Genomic DNA, 25,124 nt, shown 5'->3' on the forward strand with positions numbered 1-25,124 from the left:
GATGAGGCGGAAGGGCGGGCGCGCCGAAACAATATCAGACTCCTCGGACTACCGGAGGGCATTGAGGGGAGTGACCCCTCGAATTACATTGAAAACCTCCTAATACAAGAAATTGGGGCTGGGAAGCTGTCACAGGGCTTCACCATTGAGTGCGCACACCGTTCTCTCGCCAAACGGCCACCCCCGGGGACTCCACCCAGACCCATAATAGCCAAGGTACTCAATTACAGAGACAGGGAGGCGATCCTCGCATTCTCAAGGTCAGGTGGCCGTATACAAAAGGACTCTGCCAAAGTGGCCATATACCCGGACTACACATTCCAGGTCCAAATGGAGAGGGCCCAATTCATCACCACCAAGGCAAGACTGAAGAACGCAGGCCTACGCTACATGCTTCTCTACCCGGCCAGACTAAAAGTGCTACACGACAGCAAAGCGCTGCTGTTCGATACACCATCGGAAGCTATGAGGGGGGGGAGGGGAAACGTGGAGTTACTTTACAGTTGGGTACCACGTACTGAAATCACCAAGAGCACGGGAACTCTTTATACGCAATGCTGTAACAACTGGACCCCGAGTTCAAATCGCCTCAAACGTCTACCTACACGGCACCAATGGATGACACAGTCAAGATCGTCACTTGGAATGTTAGAGGCTTGAATAGTTTTGTCAAACAGACGGGTTCAATCCTACCTTAGGAGATGCAAGGTCGGAATCGCCCTGTTACAGGAAACCCACCTGGCTGCCAAGAAGTTGGAAGCCCTGTCCAAGTCCTGGCGGGGCACCCTAGTGGGTTCCGCCTACTCCTCCTATGCCAGGGGGGGATCTTAATTTGGATTGCCCCTATGGTCACCTTTAAGCTTATTAGCTCCAAATCAGACAATGAGGGGAGGATGGTAGTGGTTTGTGGCTCTATCGAAGGTAAGGAGCTTTGTCTAATTAGCACCTATGCACCCAACCATGACGCAACCGTTTTTTTCCACTCTCTCTACAAACGGCTCACCCCTTACATGAACAGAATCATAATATGGGGAGGTGATCGTAATTGTACCCTCGACCCCACACTGGACAGATCCGACTCAAAACATGCTCGCCCCTCTCCCCCGGCCAAAATCCTGTCCAAATTAGTCCAACAGCTTCAACTCTGTGACATCTGGAGGGACCAGCACTCGGTACACCGTGAGTACTCCTTTTATTCCCCGCTGCACACCGTACACACCAGGCTGGACTACATATTCCTTAGCCAAGCACACAATCCGCATTCGTTGATGCACGTTACTTGCCGTGGGTGCTGTCAGACCATTCTCCCCTGCTGATTACTTGGGAGGTGTCCCCGCCTAAACCCCCTATACCCACGTGGAAGTTGAGAGCCAAAGCCCTTCTCGACACTGCCTTCAGAGAACACATAAGGGATAGCTCTGAAGAATATTGGCAACTCAACCTCAATAGCGTCAAATACATGAGCACCACCTGGGAGGCATATAAAGTGGTTATGAGGGGCAAGATGATTGCAGCGGCTGGGGGTGCCCAGAGATCCATCACAGCCCTGCTGGAACGAGCTGAGAGTGACCTGGGGGTCCTGGAATCGAAGGCTGACTCATCCCCCGATCATTTATGCAGAATCACTGAACTTAAGCAAACTTGCCTAACCCATTGGGAATCATTGGGCAAATTAAGTCACGCCAAACACACAGAAAGAATCCACACCCTGGGGGATAAACCGGGGAAGCTCCTAGCATGGCTTTATAAAAGGGAAACTCCTAGACCACCCATTTGCCACATAGTCACACCTGATGGCAATACCGTGCACACTCAGCAAGAAATAAATTCGGTGTTCTCTGACTTCTATCGCAACCTCTACTCCGAAACCCCGCTCCCCGATGACACAGGGATCGAAGCCCTAGACGCCATTAATCTGCCCAAACTGGACTCGCATATGGCCGAGTCCCTTGACGAACCTATTACCCCAGACGAGGTCAATATGGTGATCAGATCGTTGCCTGCCGGGAAGACCCCGGGCTCTGACAGCCTCCCCGGGGAGTTCTATAAGACTTACGAGGACACACTCGCCCCCATATTGACTCAGGTCTACAACGAAGCATTCGAGAGTGGCTCCCTTCCGGACTCCCTGAGTGAGGCCGTGATAATACCTCTGCTCAAACCAGGGAAAGACGGAAACGAGTGTGGCTCGTATAGCCCCCTCTCTATGCTGAACGTAGATTGCAAGATTCCTTATGGCATTGCTTGCTAACAGACTACGTAGAGTGATCCCATTGTTGATCCACCAAGACCAAACTGGTTACGTCCCTGGACGTTCCATTACTGAAAACCTGCGGAGGTTGCATCATGTTATTTATAGTACAGAGGGAAGACCACAAACTCACAGTGGCGTCACTGGACACCACCAAAGCTTTCGATTCCGTGAGGTGGGACTGGTTATACGCCACTATGGCAAAAATGGGGATTGGCCCTGTATTTCTAAAATGGACACAGTTAGTCTATGCTAACCCCACTGCTAGGGTACGCACTAACAGAACTTACTCCGATAAGTGGCCCCTGTGCAGGGGCACCCGTCAAGGTTGCCCCTTTTCCCCCATGCTTTACATCATCGCTGCAGAGCCTGTAGCAGCCTACCTGAGACAGGAATACGGGGATGGAGGCATTCAAATTGACGGGGCATCTCACCTCATCTCCATGTACGTGGATGACACCCTCTTGTACCTTCAGGATCCCGAACACCTCCTACCTTATATTCTGGAAACTCTGGACTGCTTTCACAAGCACACCTGGATCCAGATCAACAAGAGTAAATCCTGTCTCTTCCCTCTAGCCACGCTGCACAGTGAACATTATGGGTCTCTCCCCCCTCTTGATCTGGAATGGCAAACAACCTCCTTCAAATATTTAGGAATAACTATACACACGAACCCCACTACAGAACATATCCTTAACACTGTCAGGGCCAAAGACTCACTCTCAAAGTCCATGGACTTCTGGGGCCGGCTCCCGCTCTCGATGGCAGGGAGAGCGGGCCTTCTCAAAATGGTTGCCCTCCCTCGCCTACTACACACCTTCACCAACGTCCCATATAACATCCCTCCCACTTTCTTCAGAGACCTCAATAAACTTTGCAGGGGCTTCCTTTGGGGGGGGTAGCAGACAGAGGGTGGCACTAGAGACCCTCCAAAGGCCATACGAGAAGGGTGGACTGAAGATCCCAAACTTCGAACTATATTTTCTCGCTAGTCAATTGAGACATGTGATGCAGTGGATGGCTGACGAGGACACAATAGATACTCGCCTTCTTCAGCCTGCCCTCCCCCAGCTGCTGCTCAGGGACTTGCTCTGGACTGGAAGGGGCGCCCTCGTACACTGCCCCTACCTTGCCAAGCTTGGGATTCGCCTTTGGGAAAGGGCCTGTAAACTGGTAGGGCCTAAAGACCCGTACTCCCCACAGATCCCTATTGCAGCACTCATGTTCAGTCAACCCTGGGGGCAGCTTGAGACTCGTACACAATGGGAACCTTTTGGTGTGGCCACGCTTGGAGACTTGATTCAGGAGCAAGAACTCATTGCCTTCCCCGACCTATGTGACGCCACTGGTCTCCCCACCGGGCAATTTCTGCTGCACAGAGCGGTCACACAGGCCTTGAGTAGCAGGTGGCCTGTGGCAGCTGACCAAAGGGAGGAAAACGCATGCATCGAAATGATACTGAACGCTGCGGAAAGGGGCCACGAGACCTCCCGTATCTACGAGGCCCTACTGCAGGGCTCCACTGCGGATGAGCTAAAAAGCCGGAACAAATGGGAGGCCGAGCTAGGCTTTGGTTTCGAAGACTCCGATTGGGGGGACATTACCCACTATCCCAAGAAAGTCTCCCGTAACGCTCGCTTACAGCTCATCCAGATGTATATCACTAACAGAGCATATCTCACCCCGGAAGCTATATCTAGATTCACTGGTGCTGGCATCCAACTGTGCCCCAAATGCAGTGAACCCAAGGCTGGCCTAGCACACATGTTTTGGGGCTGCCCGGTGCTCAGGGAATTTTGGCTGCAAGTAAAGGAAAGGGTGGCCGGGGCAGACATTGACATTGAGACAGATGTCCCCTCAGCATGTATCCTGGGCAGGTTTAGGCGGAGCAGGAAGAACAAACCACTAAACAAGCTCAAAGACCTCATATACATCACAGCAAAAAGGCGCATAGCCATGAGTTGGAAAAGCCCCATAGGCCCGCCGATACCCGTATGGTGGGGCGACCTTCTAAAATGGATCATGGCTGAGACAGCGGCATGAGAGACGGCGATTCAGATGCAGAGATTGGACTCTAGCGAGGAGCTACAACGCTGGGTGGCCCTAACAGTACCTTTGCTTCATCCTGAGCCACCTGAGTCAGAACTAAATGGAGATGCCGACCCAAGCGTTTTGAACTCCTGAGAATCATTGACTTACCGCGGTCTTGGTGGGGGGGAGCGAGGGGGGAGGGGAAAGGGAAGTTGGGTGTTTATTTCATCCTGTCATTGTGATATGCCTTTCAGATGCTATAGATGATGCTTCTGCTATATTTGTTACAGAAAATAAAAATATATTTAAAAAAAAAAAAAATCTGCTAGTGGCTCTATGACTATGGCAAATAGTAGAGGTGCTACGGGGCAGCCCTGACACATACTCCTGGCTATGTGTATTGGGGCCGAGAGCATCCTGTTTGACCTGACCTTCGCAGATGGAGAAGCATAAAGCAGCCGTGCCATGACAAAACCAGGGCCAAAGTTACATTTATCCAGAACATACATAAATTGCCACGAGACTGAATCAAAGACCTTTTGTAAGTCTATCATTGCTGCCACCGCATGGGCTGCTGGATCCACCTGAGCGAGAATGTTAAAAAGGTGGCCTAAATTGAGCGCTGTAGAGCGCCCAGGGATAAAGCCTGATTGGTCCGGGTGAACCACGTAGGGCATATATGCTGACAAGCGAGTGGATAGAATCTTAGCAAAGATCTTGACATCAGAGTTTCAGTGAGAGAGGGCAGTAGGAGCTGCAATTTTCAGCGGGTTTGGTGGGCTTCAACAGTACTGAGCTAATAAGCTACCCGGCTGCTCACCCTTCCCATAGCGCCTCGCTGCCATCGGGGTGTCAATGTATCGAAGCTCTCTAGCGGTGTGCTTCCTAAATGTATCTAATGCTTCTTTAACCTGCGATAGAGAGGTAGAGCCAGCCAACTGCTGCTGTTCCAGGTGGCAGAGATTGTCCTCGCTATTTCTAATATCTTGTCTTATGGCTTAAGAACCCCATGCTCAGTGGACATTGCAATGCCTTGGATACAAGGCCACCCATAGTATACCGCTCGAAGACACAGACCCTTTGTTCGTCTCTAACTACACTTTAACATGGTCCCTGAGGTTTGTCTCGAAAGCAACATCTAACAGTGCTTGGGATTAAAAAAGCCAGTTGGTTTGGGTTTTAGGGAGCCCATTAATCTGAAAAGACCAAGACATGGGAGTGTCAGAATATGTCTTGCGAAATAAGTCCACCCGGGTGACGCAGCAAGCAGGTTATCAGAGAGCAGCCATGAGTCAATACAGTAAATAAAATCATGCACAAGGGAGTAAAAGGAGTACGCCCGGTCATCAGGGTTAAGAGCCTTCCACACATCCACAACACACAAGTAAACCATTCTATCACGTACCATCTGAGCGGCTTTCGTGAGTGTCCTGCAGCTCCGACCAGATCAGTATAGGTTTACATCTGGGATCGTATTAACGTCACTGCCCCATAGTATGGGGAGGAGGGGGTAGAGAGTCAGCTTGTCTGCGATTTCTGCATAAAACGCTGGGTCATCTATATTAGGGCCATACATATTCAGTAGGATCAACTCTCTCCCGGTCAGCACCCCGTAACTCATGACATATCGCCCCAGGGGATTTGTATAGACGTTCCTGTGTGTAAATGGTAGAGAGAAGTGAAGTAGTATCATCACTCCCCTAGACTACATTGAATACGTGGTGAAGAATCTATTTTTACCCCAGCATTTTAGAAAACATCTCAGTGTTTGTGGCTTTGGCATGGGTCTCCTGCAAAAACAGAAAATTGGCCTTATGGCGCTCTACATGGAGCATGAGCTTAAGCATTTTAACAGGATTGCCCAGCCCTCGCACATTCCAGCTCAAGCACGGAAGTTCACCCATCCCCCTGTGCCAAGTAAATATTCTCCCCTGACGAAGAGACCACTAAAGAGGCATATGGCAAACCCCTTCTAAACAATCGTCTGATAATCCAGAGAACTAAAACATCGGAATCAAGTGCATTTTGAAACCCTTCAGCCCCACCCTCCTCCTCACCCCAATCAGGATGATCCATTCCCCAGAGTATTCAACTCCGAAAACTTTGCAACACTGCATGGGGAGGCCAGCAAACGGGTAGCGACCCAGGATTTGCCACGAACTTTGGAAAGCATACCAGTGAACAGCAATAATTCTCCTGAGGTGCAAAAAAGATGGTGAAAGGCGCAATGAAAAACTTTGTGATTATTGTGGCGTCCCATCCACCTTTTGACGGTGTGAACATTAGGACAGAACACAGTCGTCAGAAATGGCAAATATGAGTTTGAACATGTTATAGCTAAGCAACAAAGCAAGAGAGAGAGCGTGCATCAGAAATTTCAAGGCCTCCTCCAATAATGTAAAAACATATGTCTTGCCACCACTCTCAATGCGCAGTTTGGCAGGGTACAGCATTGCGTAGTTCATACCAGGTTTAGAAGCCAAGGATCGGTGGACACTCTCCACCGCAAACAGATGACAGCTTAGGGTTATCCAGTAGGGATAGGATGGTGTGTTGCCCGAAATCCTCCATGGAGCAGTCTATGGTGTTCTCCAGGACCCCAATAATCCAAATATTGTTACTGCGTGATCTAGATTTGAGTTCATAATTTTTCGTGGTGACCGCTTCAACCTGCTTAGTTAATGAGATGACAACAGCTTTCAGCAGAGAAACGTCATCCTACACAGTTCCCACTCGTGTCTCGGCCTCAGTCAGTCGCAGGTCTGTTTTCTCCAGGTGGGGTTTACTGGAGCTAATCATGCCATTCATATAGTCTACCTTAGTGTGGACAGTCGAGAAACCCTCCTGCATACAAGCCATCATGTGTTGCGTTTCTGTGGGTTCATTCTAACTTCATAGTTTCTTCTGTCACTGCGGTGCCACTTGCAGTTTCAGGTGCCTTTGGGGCAGCCTTAGCAAGCATGTTCATGGAGCTCTGCTTCCTCCCGGCCCCCTTTGTCATCTCCTGCACCCAAGCGCGCAACTCTGCAGCAACCAATCCTCACATGAGAAAGCCCTTCTTGCAGCACTCAGGAAGCTAGGAAATAGTCGCTTGGGGAGACGGGTCCAGTAGTGTCAGCGCCGGCAGGTAACAGGAGAAAGCAGAGCAATATTAGAGGTGTGAATGTACCCTGGCCCCTCACTGGAAAGCCAACCGCAGGGAGCTAGGATCAACTGCAGGTGGGAGACACAATCCACCTGGCCTTCAAGCAGGGCAATTGAGGGCTGGTTTCTCAGGCCGCTGCATAGGATGCAATCACAGTAAACCCCAGCTGCACAATACAGCACACACACAACTCCATGAGCCACTATGTCCAGATCAGCAACCAAATACAAGCAACAGGGGGTTGGCAGTGATCAGGGGTGCACAGTGTGCTTCCTAGCACGAGTAGCAACAGAGGTTTAGTGGGCAGCAACACACTGTAAAAGGCTCCAACAGTGTGATTTTTGAGCAGCAGGTATGCAGGAGCCCTGCCTGGTTCTCATTAGCGTAAAAGCCAACTGAGTTAGAGGGGCTGCGGGTGTTAGGCGGCACTTCACAGGTCGGGAGCACCACAGTCAATGGGCTTTGCGCAAAAGGAATACAACATGCCTGGATGGCGCAGATCGAGAGTTGGGAGAGGCAAGCGTGATCAGGATGCCCAAATACAGGGACGAACTGGGCAGGCGTGTGCTGTCCATTCCAGCGCCATAGAAGCAAGATAGTGTACGGGTGGGTCACCTAGTAAAACTCACCAAAACCAAAGTAGTCCGAAAAATTAGTACGCCGGTGCAAGAAGTTAAAGTTTTATTCAGGGCCCCAAACGCAGCTGAGACAGCAAATTCAAATGGATTGCGAAACAGAACTGCATAAAAAGGCGCTGTCCATGGAACGCGGCTAAACTAAGAACCTTTATACAAAAAGTAATTAGCATTTGCGATTGTGTGACATGAAAAGATCTCCCCACGCAGAACTGATTGGACTTCGTACTTTGAACCCTTATAGAAAAACATACATTGCGATTAACCATTGGGTCCACGTACCTTCCCGAATTGCTCTTAATTATACCCGGTGATGTCACAATCCACCCCCAATTCTCACAGCACAAAGTTAAGCCACTGAAACATTTGAGACGACCAACAGAACTTTATTCAACTGCCTTGGTCGCCTCATCCTGATTCCCATGAGAATGGCCCTCCACAATGACACCATCAGAGCCTTGGACCACGGACCTACTACCATACAATTGTTGCATTTTGGGAACACTCTAACCCGTCCCAGGGAAGATGTCCTGCGGGTCAATCTGAAACTATCATGGTTCTTTTCGTCTCCATTAGAAAATTGTATTTCATAAATGATTTTGAATTATAAAATGGTCATGCATTACTTATTTGTTGGCGAAATCTGTGAGCTCTAATCTCTGACTTCGAAAAATAATAACCGATGTGTTCTTCTGACAGCGCTGGTCTGGGATTGCAGAGTCTGCTCTAAATCACCAGCCACAGCGGCCTTCACCGTGCAAAAATGCTAACACACGTTTAAAGCAAAAGCAAGATTTTAAGGCCTAGTTACCGCGTTCTCATTCTACCACAAAGTTTGGTTATACTAACCTATACTCCTGTATTTATGGATTAGTTTTATTAAGGATTTTATTTCGCAGATATGAGAAAGCCCCCCCCCTTTTACAGTTATACCGTGTTGAACTTGCATCTTTATTACAATAGCCTCACCCGTTCTGCGCTCAGTAACCCCCACAGGGTAAGCAGTATTCAGCGAAGTGCGCCGCAAAGTCGTCTCACAGGTGACCACATGAGTATCTTCCAGGCACCAAATGCCACAATTACGTAGTATGTTGAGGTCCTCCTTGCTCCGGCAGGGAACAGTCAATGCACGGCCCGGTTTCAGACCGGCGAAGCACACATGGCGGTCACCATTATCCATTGTAGCAATATGCACGGATCAGGTGGGGGACACAGTCCCGACGGGTTACTGGTGTCTCAGATGATTGTCGGCGCACTCGGGCACCTGAGGCTGCACACAGGCAACAGATGGGTCAGCCTCAAGACACAGTGGTAGCTGCTGCGATCAGCAGATCGCCGGAGCTCAAGCAGTAGGCAGCCATCATAGTCCGTGCGCAACAACGCCGCCCGCACTGATTTACTACTAATAATACTCATTGGCAAAGCCACTAGTCATTAAATGTCCATTTGCCATTGCATTGCACTGTCGTAATATACGGAGGTGCGAACACCATTTTCCAGCTGTTGCAATCTTATGGGCATAAAAGACAAAGCAGATGGCTTTGCCAATGCGTGTTTGCCTAGCAGCAAAGGCTGTTCACCTAAATGTGTTAAATAAACTTGGAATTTCTGTAGTTACGCAGAAATATTGGGGGTAGCGGTCCCCAACCTACTCCCATTTAGCACACAGGATATAAAAACATTGTTTCTAAATGTAGAGTTCTATTTTTACCCTAAAAGAGTGTGCAGATATTTGAGAGAATAGGCTTGTACAGGGCAACAAGGAAAATGGCCCCAGACTACTTTCCTCACTCGCAATTTCAGATATGATGAAAGCTATATTGTTTTGTCCAATTATTTACTGGTCTGATTTAAAAAGGCTATACTGTTAGGATGAATTGAGCATGGCAGTTAAAATTACATTCGAAATGTATCCGATTAAGCCACTTGCTTCAATTAAGTATTCAGTTACATCTTTAATAATATATATCTAATTATCCAGGCATGGATGGCCAACCATGGCCTCTGTCTGAATGACGAGAAGACGGAGCTTCTCCTCGTCGGTTCTTCAGTTAGACTAAACAATCTAAGTAATCAGTATAATTCCTTCAACATTGACAGTAACAACATTAAAGTCTCCAGGGAGGTGAACACCTTGGGCTTCTACCTCGACTCAGCCCTAAAGAGACAGGTCAATGCCATTGCTTCAGCCACGGCATACACCTGTAAACCTATTTACGTGTGTAAGCCCTTCCTTTCCACAGCCAGTTACACCACACTGGCCAGAGCCTTAATTCTAGCAAAACTAGCCTATTTCAACACCTTATATCTAGGCTCCAGTAATTACAACATAACTAAACTCCTATATAATAATAATTTAATAATGTGCTAAGAACAATGTTCAACATTCCTGGAACCCAGCACATCTCAGCTATCAGACGCAGCACAAACTGGCTTGTAGTCAAAGGTAGAATTAACTTTCAAGTCTTTAACTCTCACGCATAAATGTCTAGCCAACTCTGCCCCCAAACCCAGCTGACAAATTCACCAAAAAAACTTCAGTACGTCCCACGAGAACTATTCACTCTCACTGCCTGAATGTAGCCAGATATAAACTGCAGAAAGCAGGTGGAAGCAGCTTTCCAGTGATGGCTGCTAAACGGTGGAATTCACTACCTATTAACCTTAGAGCAGAACCTTCTTATTACAGTTTTAGGAAGAGCACAAAATCTTGGCTCCAATCACGATGTATAATTCTTCTCTCAGCTCAAGTACCTTGTATATATCTGCTTCTAACACATGTTTGGACTTGTAATTATTTGTATATATTTGCTTTATTACTGTCTGTATGTATTCTTTATGTAACCTTTTTGAAACTGTGTCACGTGCCCAGATACCTCCGGGTTTGGTGCGCTATATAAATAAACAAACATCTGTTATTTACAAAAGAAGCCATTTTTATGGGAAGTTTACAGACATTACTGTGTGGGAAACAAAAAGAAAACATAGTGGTGTACACACTGATGGGAGCATGCTGTATTTACCATTTCCTGAGATGCAAAATTCAGGCTTGTACTGTCAGCTGAAAAATAGGAAAAGTCATAAGTGAAGGTCTTCATCCGTTCCCTTCCCAAGTCCCCGCTGATTCCATCTGGCATCTAAAGAATAAAGAGAGAGAGAGGGAGACACTTAATTTGGTAGCACACGCACCACCTTCAAGTGTTTAGCGACAAAGCCAAAGGTACAAAGATATATATATATTTCTGAGGCTAGTGGAATCTGCTTAGATCACATGCTTTGCATAGGCCGACATCTAGTGGAAGCTGCAGAGTATTAAACTTGTTGTTTTCGCAACTCTAAAAGGGACGTCGAATAGGGCGTGTCAGTAATACTATCCCTAGTGTGACGTCCCCTGTACCCATAATCCCTCACGCGTGCAGGTCCCTCAGATAGTTTTTTCCGCCATACTAGTTGGACGCATGTGTGCGCAGTTCCTTTCGGCGTACAGCCTTATTTATATTTCAATTACTGTTAAATCTCTTCTTATCCTTTATTCACTGAACGCCAAAGAACGACGTTGGTGACGATCGGAGAGACTTCTGTCGAAGACTGCTGTGATGGACCCCAGGCCTTGGAAAGCCACCTCAGGCCTCGGCCCAGTCAGCAGGGAGAGTGGGGTGGGAGGTCATACATATATATATATTCCCCTTTTCCTACATATATTCGCCCCGCTGCCATACTTTGACCATATGGAGAGTAATCTGTTTAAATTCTGCCCCAAATGTAACAAGAAGTTCCCCTGGGTGGATAAACATACTGTTTGCAACTTGTTTCTCCCTCAGGACCACTTTGAGGCATCTTGTCAGGCCTGCTGACTATTTAAGCCTAAAACCCTAAAGGACCGCTCCACTAAGCACTGGGCCCACTACGCCAGGGAGCTCGAGGCCATGGACGTAGAGGGAGCATTCAGCGATGGCAGCAACCCCACCGAATCGGACGGCGAGGGCGGCTTCAGCTACCCAGGTGCAGATCCCCAACCCCCATAAGATTGGCCGGCGGCCATGTTGTGGGGACCACACCCGGCAGCAAAAGCGCATCTCGTTCATCCACCACCAAGCACATTAGCCCCAGCCGAGACTCGACACACGTGTCGAACGATCGGCAACGGTCAGCACCTAGAAAGTGGTCCACCGAATCCTTGTTCTCTGAGCGTTCCCGATCGTTGTCGCCTCACGACAAGGTCCACCCGTCCTCGTACAGAAAAGGTGTCGTCCATCAAACAGCCATAGAGACCCGGTCGTCCGACGACGACACAGTGTCTCGACCCACTATCGAAACTGGACGCTCCGCGTATAACTCTACACCCAAAATGCGACGCTCCTCGTCGGATCACGCCCCCCGACAGTTGACGCGAAGCATCGTACCAAGCGGAAGGCCCCAAGAAGTCTACTAAATCCACTTCTAGCCATGGGGTAGGGGGAAACACCTCAAAAAGTCAACTAAAGATACCTACACTTCTAAAGAGAAGCATAGGGAGGACAAGGCTGCTAAAAGAAAAATCAGTCAGCCCCCAAGACCAAAGTTACACCTCCCACAGATAAGCACATGGGCCTTACCCCTCATTCTGTTATACCAAGCTCCAGAGAATGGAGCTCTGAGGATATAGACAGAGTAATGAAAAGGATGACTTATGGTAGATTTTTATGAAAAAGATCCTAACTATTTTCAGAGTTATAGGAACACCCCTCCCACCTCAGCTCCTTCTGGTTCCAGGGCCACTTCTGTGTACACTCAACCCCCTCCTAAGAGGGCTCACTCTGATACTCCCTTACAGGACTTAGTCATAGACCCCTTTGTTGTGGAGCCTTATGACCCAAATGCTTACCATGAAGAACCTGACCCTCAATTCGAGGAGGAACAGCCTGCAGACCCTTACTATGACGGGGATGATGAGGAGCAGGAGGCTGAGGATGAGGCTGAAGCTTACACCTTAGACTCCCCAATTCCTAAGGACCCTCCCGTTAATAATTCTCCAGTCGATAACCAGCCTCTCCTTAATGAGGTGTTGGCGAAGGCTGCTGAACACTTCGAGATAGATACACAGGAAGTTCTAGATGATAGGGATTTCGCAGAGCAAATCCTGGGAGACAAAAAGGGCAGTAACTCAGTCCATCCAGTTCATAAAATCAGTTCAGCGCAGAATTCTGCCTTTTTTGCAGACACCTAACCTCACACGTGCAGTAAATCCACGTGTTGAAAAGTTATTTCGCGCTGCTCCCTCTGACCCTTTATATATTAGGGCACATCTAAAACCAGATTGCCTGGTCGTTACCACCACTAGAAAGAGAGCGGGAACCCCACTTGCTTCCTCAGAGGCTCCTCCGGATAAGGAAAGCAAAAGAATCTATGGTCTAAGGAGAAAAGTCGCTTCATCTGCGGCTTATCAGGTGAGAATAGCCAACAGTGCCACCCTCTTAGCAAGCTATAATTGCCATAAGTGGGAGGAAGTATCTGCTTTGCTTTCCTCCTCACCTGAACCTTTAAAGTCCCAGTTAGCGCAAGTGGCAGCTGAGGGGAAGGCAGTGTCGGGCTGCCTCCTGAAAACTAACTTCGACGCAGCTGATAATGCCGGTAGAATAAGAGGCATGCATGGTTAAGACAATCAGGATTCACTCATGTGATCTAAGCAGATTCCACAAGACTCAGAAGGGATACATTACTCACAGTAATCGTATTTCTGATGCTTTTATCTGCTTAGATTCACATGCACCCACTCTTCCTCCCCTCTGAGAGAAGGCGCATAAACTTGTGAGCTTGTCTATAGTATCTGCTTGGATACGCTGTACTCACGCTACTCCTCATACTACCTCATGCCAGTAAAATACAATCCGAGGGATCTACACGCGTGAGGGATCATGGATACAGGAGACATCACACTAGGGATAGTATTACTGGCACGCTCTATTCAATGTCCCTTTTCGAGTTTTGAAAACAACAACTATAATACTCTGCAGCTTCCACTAGAAGTCGGCCTATGCACAGCATGTGAAACTAAGCAGATACAAGCATCAGAAATACAATTACGGTGAGTAATGTATCCCTTCTGAGGCACGCGTCGAGGTCCCTCGGATTGTTACTTTTCTGACATGAGGTACCATGAGGTGTAGCGTGAGTACAGTTGTATCCAAGCAGATACGTCTCAGACAAGCTCATAAGCATCCATGCGCCTTCTCTCCGAGGGGAGGTCGCATGTGAATCTAAGCAGATACAAGATTCAGAAATACGATTACGGTGAGTAATGGAAGAAGGAGGTGGGATGTGAGAAGGTTCATGACCGAATAAATGTCTTAGTATCACTTGTCCCACTTGTGTATCTGTCTTGGAATGAGTGTCAAAGCAGTAATGCTGAGTGAAAGTATGTATAAAGCTCCATGTAGCTGCTTTGCAAATACTGTCTAAGGGGACATTTGCAATGAAAGCCAGAGTGGCTCCAGTACCTCTAGTGGAGTGGGCCCTTGGCCTAAAAGGCAGTGTCTTGTTTGATAGGGAATAGCACAGCTGGATACATCTCCACCTAGAGATGGCATTTTTAGAGATGCAATCTCCTTCTCTGCCTGGTGCTATGGAGACAAACAGTTGATCTGTTTTTCTTAGCGGTCTGATCTTGTCTACTTAGTAGAGGACCGCCCTCCTCACATCTAGTGTGTGGAGTTTTACCTCAGCAGAGCTTTTGTGTTCCTGGAAGAAAGCTGGCAGTTCAATAGACTAACATGGAATTTGGATAGGAACTTAGATGAGAACCTAGGGTGAGTCCATAAAACCAGTTTGTCCTTATGTATAGTAAAGAAAGGATCCTGCACTGACAGAGCTTGGGATTTCACTGACCCTTCTTATGGAAGTGATGATTACTAAGAAGGCAGTTTTGTAAGTCAGGTGTTTGAGACTATACTTGTGCATGAACTCAAAGGGTGGTCCCATGAGCTTAGCGAGTACCACATTATGGTCCCAACCTGGGTTAGAAATTGGAGGTTGGAGTCTCTTTACCCCTTCTATAAATGCTTTGAAAACTGGTAACTTCCACCATGAGACCTTGTTATGGGAAGTGGTGTAGGCTGACAAAGCCGCCAGGTGTACATCTAGGGAGTTAAAGACTAACCCTGCATCCAGTAAGTGGTGCATATAGGTTAGATTATTAGAAGGAGTACAATCAACGGGGTTGATTTGTTTATTCTGGCACCAAATTACGAATCGTTTCTTCTATCATACACAGTGCCTCGTGTTCGGTTTCCTTGACTCTTTCACAATATCCATACATCTCTGCGGTAGATTGAGATGTCCGAACTCTAGGACTTCAGGAGCCATGCTGCCAAGTTCATAGAGTGTGGTTGTGGGTGCACTGTTAGTCCTCCGTGCTGGGATAGTAGGTTGCAGTGGCACTGGAGTTTGATGGGTTTGCACATCGGCAGTCTGCGCAGATGTGGATACCACGGCTGTCTTTCCCACATAGGAGCAACAAGGATCAGTGTCATCGCTTCCTTGTGTAACTTGTTCACCACCTTGCTCATGTTGTGATGACAGGAACATTTTCCGTCCGAGTGCCCATTTCCAGATTTTCTGTGCAAGTCTGGATAGATTTGGAGAGCGCGTACTCCCCTGTTTGTTGATATAAAACATTGCTGTGGTGCTGTCCGTCAGGATCTGCTCCGACAGGTTTGTTAAATGGGGTAAGAACGCCTGGAGGGCTTTCAATACTGCCCGAAGTTCCAGCACATTGATATGGTTCTGAGCTACAGTTTGAGACCGCAGACCCTGGGCTGTGTGGTGAAGGTAGTTAGCCCCCCACCTTACCAGTGAGGCATCCGTTTTGACCACTGCTTGGATCTGTGGGTTGTAGAAGGGTTTCCCCTTCGTCAGGTTTTCTCTCGTCCACCAGCAAAGGTTTTGTACCAATGTTGGGCAAAACGACCACTAGATCGTCCCACTGACCGCTTGCCTGAGACCATTGTTTCGCCAACCACTCCTGTATGGGACGCATGCGCAGGCGCGCGTGAGAAACCAGGTATATGCAAGATGCCATCATGCCAATTAAACGCATTGCTTTGCGCACCCTTATCTGGCGGGCAGCCTGATAATGTGGTATTTGCAGTAACACATTCTTTATTCTCTCCTCTGAGGGAAAGACCAATCCTTCCTGTGTGTTTAGGATAGCTCGTAGGAACTGTTTGGAAGTGCTTGGCACTAGGCTTGATTTTTTTCTCTTTGACTGAGAAGCCCAATTGAAAGAGGAGGTTGATAGTTGTTTGGATGTTTTGTCTGCAAATCAGAAGTGATTCCCCTGTTATGAGCCAGTCGTCCAAGTAAGGGTACACTGGGATGGCCTCCTTGCGCAGGTGCTCTGCCACCAATGCCAGTACCTTGGTGAATATCCTTGGAGCTGAGGCTATTCCGAAGGGCAGCACCTTGAATGGCTAGTGCTGGTTCGCTATCTTGAAACTCAAGAATCCTCTGTGCGCTGGGAACATTGAAATATGAAAATAGGCATCTTTCATATCCAGTGTTGCCGTGTAATCCCCCTTTTTTAGGAGCGGGATTACGTCTTGTAGCGTAGTCATGCAGAACTTTTGTGGCTTGACATACTTGTTCGCAGGCCTCAAATCTAATACTGGGCGCATCGTTACATCTTTTTTTGGCACAAGGAAGTAAGTTGAATAAATACCCCAGTTAACCTGGTTGGCTGGGACCACTTCTATGGCTTCCTTTAATAGAAGTGATGTTATTTCTTCTAGAAGGATCCACTGATGTTCGTCCGGGGGGTGAGTGCGAGGACGTTGAAGAAGTGCTATGCAGTAGTCACTTGCTACCGTGGACAGCACCCATCTGTCCGAGGTGATACCCTCCCATGCGTGGGTGAAGTTGGAAATGCGTCCTCCTACTGGAGATGCATGGGAAAGTACCTGGAGCGGAATGTCACTTGCTCTGAGGTGGGGTGCCACCTCGAGCCGGGTCCCTGCCCAGATTACCACAACCTCTACGTAGCCCTGAAAGGTTTGTCCTTGGTTGTTGCCATAGGGACCTTGGCCGTGGTTGTATCCTGATCCCCTCTGAGAATTTTGGCCCAAAAAGCGGCGAAAATTGCTGTTACCCCTTTGCCCCGTGGGCTTGTTCGTGAGCTGACCTAAGGACTTTAGAGTGTCATACTCATCCTTTGCTGCCTTAAATGCGTCTTCTACAGCCTTGCCGAAAAGCACATCAGGTTCCACTGGCATATCAATTAAGGTGGCCCGTGTTTCTGGGCTGAAGCCCGATTGGCAAAGCCATGCATGCCTCTTTATAATAGTCATGCAGAATTTTTTGTTATCGCCCTCTGTGATAACTCTTCCTGCGTTGTCAGTCGCGTCAAAATTTGACTTGAGGAGACAAGTAGACACAGCTCTTTCGTCTGCTGCCACCTGAGCTAATTGAGATTTAAGTGGCTCAGGTGCAGATGAGAGTAAACGCGGAAACCTCCTCCCATTTATGGCAGTTGTAACTTGCCAAAAGTGTAGCATTATTCGCAATTCTTGCCTGGTAGGCTGCAGAAGAGGCTATTTTTCTGCCCATTGCATATATTTTCTTGCTCTCCTTATCAGGAGGAGCCTCGGAGGAAGCAAGGGGTGTGCCTGCTCTCTTTCGTGGGGTGGTAACCACCAAAGAGTCTGGTTTTAACTGGCCTCTTATGTATAGGGGGTCTGAAGGTGCAGGTCTGAACAGTTTGACGGCCCGTGTGACATTCAGCGCCTCCAAAGAAGGGCTGCATTGCAGATTTCAGCAGTGGGATAAACTGCCCTACTGTCTTTTTGTCTCACAACAATTGTTCAGCGAAGTCTCTGTCCTCCTGTGTTTCAATGCGGAAATGTTCTGCCGCTTTGGTTAAGATTTTGGTTAAGACTTTGTTGAGGAGGGGTTTATTTAAATCTACCACTGGAGGGTCCGGATTAATAGGAGAATCTAAGGAATACATGTTCGCCTCCTGGTCTGGGTCCTCATCGTCCCCATCATAAAGTTAGTCTGTGTCCTCATCAATAATTTGAGGGTCAAATGTCTCCACAAATGAAGGATCATCCAGGTCTTCCGGATCCATTTCAGGGTCATATAGATCGATAATTCTGCCCTGTGCGGGGACGTCAGACCGAGTCCTCTTGGTAGGGAGTTGAGAGACAGAGGGTTGAGAGCCAGAAGGGGCTGAGGTGGGAGGGGTGGTCTGCAAGCTTTGAAGGTAATCTGGATTTTTTTCAAAGACATTTGCCATTAAGGTCATTCTTCGCATAACTGTCGATATCCTGCAAAGACCATTCCTTTGAACTTGGGATTACAGTGTCAGGAATACCCATGTCTTCATTAGTTGGAGGTATAAGCTTTGGCCTAGAGTCTTTAGATTTCTCTAGGGGCTTGGATAAAATTCCCTTTTGTGAAGACCTGTCCCTAGTGGGACTCTTGTCCCTATGAGGGGTCTTAGAGGATTTCTTATGGTGTTTTTCCCCACCTTGGGGCCCAGAGGAGTGTGTAACAGACTTTTTGGGCCCTGACGTTTTACTAGCTGAAGAATGACGAATTTCAAGTGTGGGGGCTGAGGTCTCGTCTGCGGACGAATGACCTTCGGAAGGTGTTTTTCGTGCGACACCCTTGCGGTCTTTCAACGTCTTAGCCCTGTTGTGTGGTGATCTTGAACGATATTACCCAGAGGACCAGGACTCGGTGGACCGTTCACGGGGTGTCGAACGTTGTCAAGTATTCGACTCAACTGTCGAATGTCAACTGGGGCTTGTGTGTTTTGTGGTGTGTGCATTTGAAGCGCTCCCGTCGCTGGGTGTAGTCCCCACAACATGGCCACCGGCCTGTCCTACGGGGTCAGGGGCCTGCGCTTGGGTAGCTGAAGCTACTCCGGTGCGCTCGTCTTCTGAAAGTGCGGCGTCGCTGCCATCGCTGAAGGCTCCTTCTACGTCCATGGCCTCGAGTTGCCTGGCGTAGTGGGCCCAGCGCTTAGTGGAACGGTCCTTCAACATCTTATGCTTGAAGAGCCTGCACGCTCGACAAGACGTTTCGACGTGGTCTCCCGGGAGACACAAGTTACAAACTTAAATGAAGTGTTTTCAATAATTCTGGGTAAAGGGGATGGCAGCTGGGCGAACAAAGTGTAGGAAGGGGAGAATATGCATTCTAAAATGGCCTCCTAACAATGGAGTCAATGGAGTCCCCCCTCTCTCCCTACTGTCTGGGCCGAGGCCCACGGCAGCCTTCCAAGGCCGTACCATCCTTCTCGATGGCCTCCGACGGCAGTATTCTTTCTCTTTCCTCAGCGTGGTGTTACAGCAGTCGAAGAAAGGATAGAAAGAAAAACTATCGTAATTATACAAATTCAATGGCTTATCGCCGAAAGAAACTCTGCTATACGTGTCCGTCTAGTATGCCGGAAAAAAACAATCTGAGGGACCTCGACGCGTGAGGGATCATGTGTAACGCTCACCTGATTCCCGTAGAGGCGCCGGTCTTGACTGGGCGTATACCGTATCTTCAAAGGTGATGTGTAACGCACGGCTGGCTCTTTGGGCTGGACCTCTGTGCACTGTATGTCTGACTCGAAGGGTAAGATGTCTTAGGTAAGTGAACGCTGTGCTCTCCATCTGCCTCGGGGCAGGGTGCTGTAACCAGTTTCTTCACTGGATAAGGGGAGCAGGCCTCTTGACTTCAGAGGACTGCTGTCCGTCGTTTACTGCACGAACGGTAAGTTTCGAGTAATTCTAATGTCTTTAAAGTCTTTAGTAATGATGTCTCTTGTTTTGCAGGGTTCCGGCGATGGCGGATGACGAGCTGAAGTGAGTTGAAGATGGAGCCCGTGTGATGAATAGAAGCGCCTGGAAGCACGTAAGTAAGCGCTTGTTGCCTGCTTCACGATGCGCTCTAACTGTCTTTTTATTTTGCAGGTACAAGTTCGGAGCGGCTGCAGGGTGCCGGAATACCCACTGGGTTAGATGTGGAAAGGAGTAATGGCACGTGAGTATTAAAGTTCCCCAATGTCTTTAAACGCACCTTGTTTTGTCTTTCAGATGCCGGAATGCAGTGTGAAGACCTCCGGAGCGCACGAAGAGTAGGTAAACCTTTGTCTTTCAGATGCCGGAATGCAGCGCGAGGCGTTGGTGACAGCCGATGGACCGGGTAAGTGAAGAGCTGTCACTGAAGACCGTAATGCTAACCTGTTCTTTCTTGTCTTTATAGGTGTTGCTGAAGACTGGATTCAGGATGGTAAGCCTTTTTCCTTAGGCCCAGGATCAGATGCAGAAGACACGATGAGCGTTCTGCTGCAGAGGATGCAGAATAACGCAAAGCAAGATTCATCCATCGGGTGTGGTGCTTAGGTGTCTCCTTCCACAGCCACGCCTAGGTAAGAAAAGAGTTCCTGCTTTCCAGAAGAGTTCCAGTGTTCTGAATCTAGGGAGTGGCTCCTGCCCCACCCAACAGGAAAAGTAGTTCCAAACAGAAGAGGATCAGAGGCTCAACTGGCAGGCAAGTAAGCAGCATGGTCTGCTGCAGGTAAGTCCACCCAAGCATTATGAGCCCGGCGCTTCCAGCGCTGGGACTGGGCATATTTATGAGCCTGGTGCCACTGGCGCCAGGACTGGGTCCAAAAGGTCCCAATTGGGACTGGTTGGCACTCGGAACCTGGGTTATGGATCTGCTTCCAAGGGAGTTGGGAAAACCCTGACCTTTTGGAAGCAGAGATCATGACATCATGAGTACAGTGGACGTCACACTAGGGATAGTATTACTTGCACGCCCTATCAACGTCCCTTTTCGAGTTTCAAAAACAACAACTGTATTACTCTGCAGCTTCCACTAGATGTCGCCTATGAACAGCATGTGATCTAAGAAGATTCCATAAGCCTCAAATATATATACACATATACACACAGATATTTTATAAAACAAGTAACACTCCCATAGGAACCCTGAAAAGAAAAAAAAAACAAAAAGGAGTTGCTAATAACTTGATTCGTGCGATGGATTTGGCCAGAATTTTGAAGTCAATCAGGGACACGCAGGTCCCCCCAACTTGCAAGGTTTGGTAAATAAAAAAAGTTGCAGTCTACTTGCCATTCATTTACCCATAGACAATAAAAGGTACATTTTTACTGGACCCAGTCCAACCCACTGGACGGAATTGGACCAGGTCTGAAACAACTTGGGCACGAAGCGTTGACTTGAGGCCTTTTTGTGGTTTGGGGTTATTCCATCCAGTATTTTTTTTTTTATATTTGATGGAAAAGGAGCGCCCTCTTCTCCAAAATAGATAGCTATATCTTGGGTAAATTACTGTGAAACCGGGTATTTATAAATAAAACTTCTGCCATCTTTTTTAGCTATAGCCGAGGGTATCGGAAAATAAAAACCATCGCAGGTAAACAAATCATGCAAATAACAGTCTAGAGGCGAGTGGGAGAACAAAGGGATATAGGGACTGAGTTTGAAACACAGTTTTTCGGTAACCTCGGCTATAGCTGCAAATAGCCGACATTTCATAGCAAACTGCGTTACGGAAGCAGCGTGTGTTGTGGGGGGAATGGGAGAGGTTAGGAGAGGTGAGGAGGCCAATCCATTAACCAATCCATTGAACTAAGCGCTTTCTTTCAAAATCCTTCAAGCTCAGCTCAGAAAAACCTCCATACACTGGATGCAAGGAGGGTGCTTCTGTGCTATGTAAACAAAACAAAATGCTAAGAAAAACAGATAAACTGTTGGTCTCCATAGCACCTGGCAAAGAAGGTGATAACGTTTCAAAGAACGCCATCTCCAGATGGATAGTGAGATGCATACAGCCTTGCTACTTCCTATCAAACAAGACTGCCTTTCACACCAAGAGCTCAACCTACCAGAGCTACCCTGGCTTTTATTGCAAACGTCCCTCTAAATGCCATTTACAAAGCACTACATGGAGTTCCATACATACCTTTACTCAGCGTTACTGCATTGACACATATTCTAAAGCAGATACACAGGTGGGACAAGCGGTGCTAAAACATCTATTTGCTACCATACCTTCTCAGGACCCACCTCCTTCTCCTGATACTGCCCGCTAGTCCATGCATAGCATGTGATCTAGGCAGATCCACAAGCCTCAGAAGGGATACATTACTCACCGTAATCGTATTTCTGATGCTTGTATCTTCTTATATTTACATGCGCCCAACCTTCCTCCCCTTTCAAATAGAAGGTGCATCGAGGTTTTCTGTTTTTATCGACTCTTATCTGCTTTATTACATCTATACTCCCGCTACACTTTACGCTACCTCATGTCAGAAACAAAACAATGAGGGACCTTGACGCATGAAGGACCATGGGTACAGGGGATGTCACACTAAGGATAGTATTACTGGCACTCCCCGTCGACGCCCCTTTTAGAGTTTCAAAAACAAATCATGTAATACTCAGTGGCTACGACTAGATGTCGGCCCATGCATAGTATGCGATTCAAGCAGATCCACAAGCCTCAAATATTTTTACAGCAATAGTGACATCAGGGGTGAAAAGAAATCAGAGTCCATGGAGTTACAGAGCCTGACCCTGTTTAGCTTCAAAGCAAGAAAGCAGCCAGCACCCTCAGGCCAGGGCCAAAGGCCATGTGTAGTGGTCTCGTAGTGCTCTAAAATGGATATTGGGTAGGGCCGAAGCATGGGCGTGCACACTGGCCATGGCAAGTGGTCTGGGCCCGATATAAAAAATAAAGTGGGCATGGCCAGTGGTCCGATAGTGTTCTAATATATACAGTGGCCACGGTTGAATGACATGGCCAGTGGCCTATAAAAAACTATGGCATAACAAAACCTTGAAAATGCAAGGAAAACAACTTGCAGTGATGTTAAGGCAAGAAATACATGGTAAAAAAAGCTTTGAAATGCAAGGAAAAAAAACTTTAGTTGCAGAGGTGTTAAGGTGAGAGCTTAATGCAACAAAACCCCTGTAATTCAGCTAAAGCCTCCTTAACGTTGCGCACCCTGTTCCACAGCCCATGACCAAAAAGAGGGATATCACTGATGGCATCACTGGTGAGATCATTTCTCCACTCACCAGCAGACAGTAGAACTACTGCACATGGACACTGTTTTCTTCCGGTTTATGGATGGTCTTTCAATCGCAGACAACGACCTTGGACAGCCGGTACTGTCTCTATGCTTCTTGCCATGACACCATAGGGCCCTGCTTCGGCCCCTGGTGTGGGGCACAGTTTTCCCTGTATTGCCAGTTTACTCTCCTATTCCCTTTAATCTCTGCCTGGGTGGTGGGGTATAACTCCTGGGGCAGTTCACCTCTACCTCGCACTTCTTCACACTTAAATTTCAGATTTAATCTTTTACCAAACTACTACAAACGAAAGCTTCACAATTGGTGATATGATGTATGTGTAGCGGCTGACTACCTCTCACAATGTACTCATTGTGATCATATATTCTAAAATGCTAAAACCACATATGTAGAAATGGAAGTACCATGATTGATCTTATGTCTGATGCCATCAATTAAATAGTCATTGCTGTCATATATGAGGTTATTAGTGATGGTACCAGTAATACATGATGGTTTTAGTGATGTAACCACAATGACATCACAGTCGACATTCCCGATGACATAACTAATTACATCACAACATTAACCAGCCATGGTCAGTGGCAACATTTGGCCGTGCCCACTGTATATTTTAAAGCAATAAGGGGCCACTGTAAACTTATGATATCCTTGTGGTCATAGGCTGCGCAACAGGGAGCATGAAGTTAATGTGGCTTCAGCTGAATTTCAGGGGTTTTGTTGCGTTAGGATCTCACCTGAACGTCCCTACAAATAAAGATTTTTCCTTGAAAATATAATATATTATATAAATAAATCATTACATACCTGTAATTGTCTTTCTGATGCTTGTATCGGCTTATATTCACATGCTCTGCATAGGCTAGCTGTTGGTGCAGAGCATTGCATGACTTTTCGAAATTGAAAAGGGACGTTGACGGGGGAGAGTTTGTAATACTATCCGTACTGTGATGTGTACTGTACCTGCTGTCCTTCATGGGTCAAGGTCCTCCGATTGTTTTATTTCTGACCTGAGGTTGCATGAAGTGTGTAGCAGGATAAGGGGATAAGGAATAAGTTATTTACCTGTAACTGTTTTTCTCCAGCATGGATTCACATGCTCATGAATATTTCCCATTGTCAGGCTGGGAATCCTCTGTAAGAAAAGAAAAGCAGTATTGCTTTAAAAGCTTGAATACTGCGTTTCGCCTGAAATCCTACCACTGAAGACCGATCATACTGCACCCATCCAATGACGATCCTCTCCCTGAGACCTGCCCCCGGCTGCCATATTCAGATTGGAAGCACATGAGGTGGCAGTATGAACCCTGAAGAGTGCTATGTTCTTTCGCTATTTTTGCGACAGGTTTTTTTAATGAAAATCTTTTGCTTAAAAAAAAACATTAAAAAATGAATTTTGTATTGGGGGGGTGGGGGGGTCCCCTATAGTTTTTAGCATTCCCGACTCCCACCCCTCCCTATATTTTTCTATGAATTTTTTCAGCGAAATATATTTTTTTTAAAAAACATCAAAAAAGGGGCGTGGCCAGCAGGCGAGTGATGAAGACGTGAGCCCTCGAGAGCTCCTGTGGCTGCCAGCAGATATCCTGAATAAACATCCTGTTTTTAAAGGCAGAGTGCAAAAGAAAAACATCCGCCTGGAGCTGAACACCCAGAGACTCATTGGGAGAAACATGAAGAGCTGAACTTGCCTCCTGATGTGGGAAATCGAGGAAGGAACACTGTGGCACCGTGGCGCCAATAGCGCTCATCAAGATGGCTGCCATCCAGTAAGCACTGCCAGGGAGGACGAAAGCAGCGAGGTGGCTGCCCTGTGGCAGGACAGCAACCAGAATATACACTCCGGCGCCCGGACCCACCCGCCTACACTAAGGCTGACCCCCATCCTCCCCCTCACCCTGGAACATCAGGATCTGTCCGGCGAGTGGGGCTCAGCCAGCCCGGGCTTTTGCGGGCTGCTGGTGGA

The 25,124-nt window shown here is 47.7% G+C and overlaps 1 protein-coding gene across 6 annotated transcripts in view; it reads right to left on the bottom strand.

Annotated features, from left to right (window-relative positions):
- Positions 1–25,124, bottom strand: part of KIF16B (kinesin family member 16B) — a 3,050,718-nt gene that overhangs the window by 2,750,360 nt on the left and 275,234 nt on the right. For all 6 annotated transcript variants that reach the window (XM_069608346.1, XM_069608345.1, XM_069608343.1 and 3 more), the window contains one exon: positions 11,089–11,202. In XM_069608346.1, the coding sequence (XP_069464447.1) occupies positions 11,089–11,202 (114 nt within the window). The remainder of the gene's footprint in view (positions 1–11,088; positions 11,203–25,124) is intronic.

The sequence above is a fragment of the Ambystoma mexicanum genome, chromosome 4q (genome assembly GCF_040938575.1).
Source record: "Ambystoma mexicanum isolate Mex_15411 chromosome 4q, UKY_AmexF1_1, whole genome shotgun sequence".
NCBI classification, from domain to species: Eukaryota; Metazoa; Chordata; class Amphibia; order Caudata; family Ambystomatidae; genus Ambystoma; species Ambystoma mexicanum.